The 4,488-nt window shown below is 35.8% G+C and overlaps 1 protein-coding gene across 2 annotated transcripts; it reads left to right on the forward strand.

Moving 5' to 3' along the window:
- Positions 1–529: 529 nt before the first annotated feature.
- Positions 530–4,191, forward strand: NUDT8 (nudix hydrolase homolog 8). 2 transcript variants are annotated; one of them, XM_068461564.2, is made up of 10 exons: positions 608–1,215; positions 1,603–1,654; positions 1,751–1,898; positions 2,032–2,097; positions 2,340–2,477; positions 2,828–2,905; positions 3,016–3,066; positions 3,201–3,235; positions 3,483–3,591; positions 3,707–4,191. In XM_068461564.2, the coding sequence occupies exons 1-10, from the start codon at positions 1,065–1,067 to the stop codon at positions 3,911–3,913; spliced, it is 1,035 nt and encodes a 344-aa protein (XP_068317665.2). In that variant the 5' UTR covers positions 608–1,064; the 3' UTR covers positions 3,914–4,191. The 2 variants fall into 2 exon arrangements, with proteins under 2 accessions (XP_068317664.2, XP_068317665.2); XM_068461563.2 differs by having other exon boundaries at positions 530–1,215; positions 1,603–1,898.
- Positions 4,192–4,488: the final 297 nt, after the last annotated feature.

A 4,488-nucleotide genomic window follows, 5' to 3' on the forward strand; every position in this document is an offset into this window, starting at 1 on the left:
AAAATTTTGAACTCGAAACACGATAGGTTAAACACAACTCTAACCATCAGGGCAGTTCATCAATGTGAATTAAAGTAAGGAATTTAGTTGTAGTACCCATATTTTGACATTCACTTTGTAGAAATGATCTTTTTAGTAATGACGACATAATATAACATATCAATATTATATAATAACAACATAATAAACACTAACCAATTATGCAAACAAATGTCAAAATATATTATGATAGCTAATGCGTAATAACATTATCGCTTGTCATCAAGAAAAATAAACGAAGGCATGACCGTTCTGATTTTTCATAGTTCGGTCCCTCAATTATAATGTGCGTGAACCATACACTTGTTTCAAACCATGGGCGTGGGTGACCGGGACCCGTACAGGGGTGCCTACCTGACTATTTCGCTTTCTCACCACACATATAATATATAAAATATATCAATTATACGATTCACATTTCTTTTTTTAATTAATACTTGATATGGTGTCATTTCACACCACAAAATTTAGGAAACACGTCCACGTAGGCACTTTAACCTTGATTTTTTCAGATAAGATTCATGCAATAAACATGGCTTTAATTTATTGGCTGTCCTCACTTTGATTTGTTCCACTTTCAGTCTTCATCTGTTTGTCTCTCTCCTTTGGCAATCCCCTAGTCCTCAACGCGTTTCATGAATTTTCTAATTACTTTTTTGAAATTTTAGTTGCTTCCCTCGTTTTCTCCATTGAAAACCTGGCATAAAATATTTGATATTCTTTTGAGCTGATCATTCTCACATATTTTAAAACGACTACGTTAAAAGATCATGTTTAGTGCTAATGTGCTTGCTTAATTGTCTCTCATTGCCTGTTCTCGCAATCTGTACTCTGCTGTGCAAGCGAACAAATTCTAGTTCACTCCGAGCCGGCGTCGAATCTTATGAAAATTTTTTTTTTTTTTTAATGATTAATTAATGTTGATTAGTCCAGGTTGAAGGTGGTGTTATATTTAAGATCATTTGGTTTTATTGGATGGTACAGCTGTGGTTAGTTTAAGGTCGTTAGGATTTTGGCTATCCCTAATGGAGATGAGTTTGTTTGAATCGAAGTCTATGTCTGTATCTGTATCTGAGACGGTTCAGATGGGAAGAAGATTGTATTTGAACCCGTTTTCGAGTTCCCGGCACATACCAGCTGCTGTTAAATTCTCTCCACACTTGTGTTCTTGCACAGGTAAGTGTTTTCAGACCATAATATGGATACAGGATTAGAAGCTTCTAAAATTTTATTTCGTTCCGCCACATTACTTGAACGGAAGTGATTTCCGCACTCCATTTTCTCTCCTGCAATCTCTCTGTTTCTCTAGCCCTTCGATTGAATAAACGAAAAGATAATCAAGAGACAGAAACAAGGGGAAGAGAGCAGAAGGAGAAAATGGGAGCATGAATATCACTACCCTACTTGGAATTCATTTTCCTTTTAAAAAGAAAGTTGGAAATTTATCTTAGTGCTCGAACTACATTTTAAGTTCATCTGTAGAAAGTTTCTTTCTTTCTGTATCTTTTTTTTTTTTTTTTACTGAATGATTAATTTCTTCTGTTTGCTCCATTTTTTTTCCAGGGTTCGGTCTCAAAGCTTGTTATTCTTCTGAGCCTTCTAGTTCAAGCAATAGGTATCTGTCAGTTAACGCTATTGGTTCAGTTGGTGGAGATAAACTTGCAGCTGATACTCGTTTGTTTCAAATAATTAATGGAACGAATGGCTCAAGACCGAATCTGTATTCTACAGAGATAAGGGTACTTGATGCTTTTGATGATGAGTATGGCGGAGTTATTGTTGATCCAGAACGATTACCAGAAAACGCAAATGCCTTTGCTTGTATCCTACATTCCTCACTCTCTCGTTGGAAAATGGAGGTATTTACAAACTTTAGTCATCGAAGGCCTTTGATTTCGTGATCCCTTCTTTTAAATGATCATTGATCTTCACAATTGATTCAAATTTTCATACTTGTTCATTTCCTGTGAAATAATTTGCATTTGACTGCAGGGAAAGAAGGGAATTTGGCTAAAGCTGCCGGTAGAAAAAGCTGAGCTTGTTCCGGTTGCTGTTAAGGTAACTTTTCTACACATGACTTTGAGATATGGATCTGTTCTTTCTTGAGCTGAACGTGAATGAGAAATGGGATTTAATCCTTTTTCTATCTGGAATGGATTGCACAAAAGTTAACAGAACAAGTAAAACACAGAAAGAATGTCTTAGCATCATCGAGTGCTAAAAATGCTATTTCTTCCTTTTACTTTGATCGTTACTAAGTGTTGCAGTCTGTATCTCTGAGATAAGCCGTTTGGTTGCAGGAAGGCTTCCAATACCACCATGCTGAACGAGGTTATGTGATGTTGACATACTGGATCCCGGAAGGACCTTGCATGCTTCCTGCCAATGCATCACATCAAGTAGGGGTTGGAGGATTCGTCATCAATGACAATAATGAGGTATAACATCCTTTGTTAACAGTAGAAGGATCAAGCTACTTAAATTGTAGCATCAGATATCCTTTTTCAGTTTTGGCTTTCATTATAAAACTGGCCAATTTCCTTGACTTTTATTTCAAAATCATAAAATAGTGTTTTACTTAATTGTATGCCTTCGGTAATCAGAATGCTAAGCAAGAAAACTACATACATAATCTTGTCATAAACAACCTAAATTGGCATCACTTCACCCCAATCTAATATGCGTCTAATATTAATTTGCGCCCCACAAATCCTATAGCTCATCTGCCTTTATAAATTTGCTCAGCTCCTCTGATTGAATCCGGTACTAACAAAATAATGACTTGCAGGTTCTTGTCGTACAAGAGAAATATTGTTCTCCGACATGCGAAGGCTTTTGGAAATTACCTACCGGCTTCATCCTTGAGGTAGGTTATCCAATTTTGGAGTATCTTGACCACAGTTCTTTTAACTTTCACTATGTTCAGCAGAGGCTTTAGTTCTTCGTCAACTTATTTATTTCTTCCCTTGGAATCAGTCAGAGGAGATATTCGCAGGAGCTGTGAGAGAAGTTAAGGAGGAAACCGGGGTAAGAATTTGTCAATTGATATGATGATATCTGTTCTAACATTCTATTCCATCTAGATAGTACTAATTTAGTCTTTTAGAATAGTTTAGAATATTCTTCTAAATAATGCTAGTTGCAATTTGTTTTTATCGCAGATTGATACCGAGTTCGTTGAAGTTATAGCGTTCAGGTAATAGTTATGTGTAATTGCTAATTTTCTGATCAAAGGTGAACAAAACTAGGATCCAACATTTAGTGTCGCTAATTTTTGTATCGCAGTCAGCATTGTTTAGAACGAATGCTGCATATTTCTGAGCGTAAAGTGTTCATAAGTGAAGAAGTTGAAACCAGTGCTATGGGACACTTCATATAAATTCGGATTACTAATTTTCTACAACAGCAAGTATCTAATAGTTTTGTTTAACATTTAACTCCAGGCATGCTCACAATGTAGCTTTTGAAAAGTCAGATTTGTTCTTCATCTGCATGTTACGACCGATATCAACTGAGATTATAGTTGATGATCTTGAAATTCAAGCAGCCAAGGTAAATATTTGCACTCAAAGAATACAAGCTTATGCAGACTCAACTAGGTTTTTTTTTCGCATTGCTGGATTTTACGATTTTCTCTAACTTGTGGCGTCTTCAATTCCTTGTGTAGTGGATGCCCCTAGATGAATTTGTCGAGCAACCACTGATACAAGAAGATTCCATGTTCAAGAAGGTCATTTCTATATGCATTGCGCGGCTGGGGAAGCATTACTGCGGTTTATCTTCTCATCAAGTGGTCTCCAAATTTGATGGCAGGTTGTCTTCCTTGTACTATAACGTTGTTGACACTCAAGATTCCAACTGTTCAACCTGTTGAAAGAAGGCCTGCTCAATCTCAGTACTGCCCAAAAATCTCAGTAATGCAACTAGTTGGGCATCATTATTGTAACAAAGTTTCAAACAAATGCTTCTTCATTTTTTTTCTTTAGTTTTCTGATGTATATAGAAAATGTCTTCTAACTAAATAAAATGCCTAACCCCCAAATGTTACTAAAAAATATTTGTAATTGGTTTTCTTCTTAAGTTCATGTATCTGTAGCGTTTGTATGTGACAAAAACAAATGAAAAAACCCTTCATTTGGTGTTGGGAGACAATTTGTTTTTTTTTTTTAACAAACGATATTATCTACACTAAGAGGGTGGGTGTGATAATCTGTTCCTAACTTTATGATTTTTTTAATTTTTAAATGAGTGAATTGACGAAAATGCCCTAAAGGCTAGATTGTTGACTTTCGTTGACCGCCTTTTGTGACACGTATGAGTTATTATTTTCCCGTACTCTCGAAGTTCTCAACGGGACGATGCTTAAGCGTAATTTGAATCGAAACCGAAGTTACGATAGGGGTTTTATGAAACTACAAATCTGAAAAGTACTTTTGTAAAAATTACTAT

Source organism: Pyrus communis, chromosome 4 (genome assembly GCF_041283825.1).
Source record: "Pyrus communis isolate YQ-2024b chromosome 4, ASM4128382v1, whole genome shotgun sequence".
In the NCBI taxonomy this organism is placed as follows: Eukaryota; Viridiplantae; Streptophyta; class Magnoliopsida; order Rosales; family Rosaceae; genus Pyrus; species Pyrus communis.

What these genes read in the sequence shown, in the direction of transcription:
- NUDT8 (XM_068461563.2), top strand. Translation starts at nt 1,065, where the DNA reads ATGGAGATGAGTTTGTTTGAATCGAAGTCTATGTCTGTATCTGTATCT. An exon ending in TTGTTCCGGTTGCTGTTAAG is followed by an intron (nt 2,098 to 2,339) that starts GTAACTTTTCTA and finishes GTTTGGTTGCAG; the next exon opens with GAAGGCTTCCAATACCACCA. An exon ending in CTACCGGCTTCATCCTTGAG is followed by an intron (nt 2,906 to 3,015) that starts GTAGGTTATCCA and finishes CCTTGGAATCAG; the next exon opens with TCAGAGGAGATATTCGCAGG.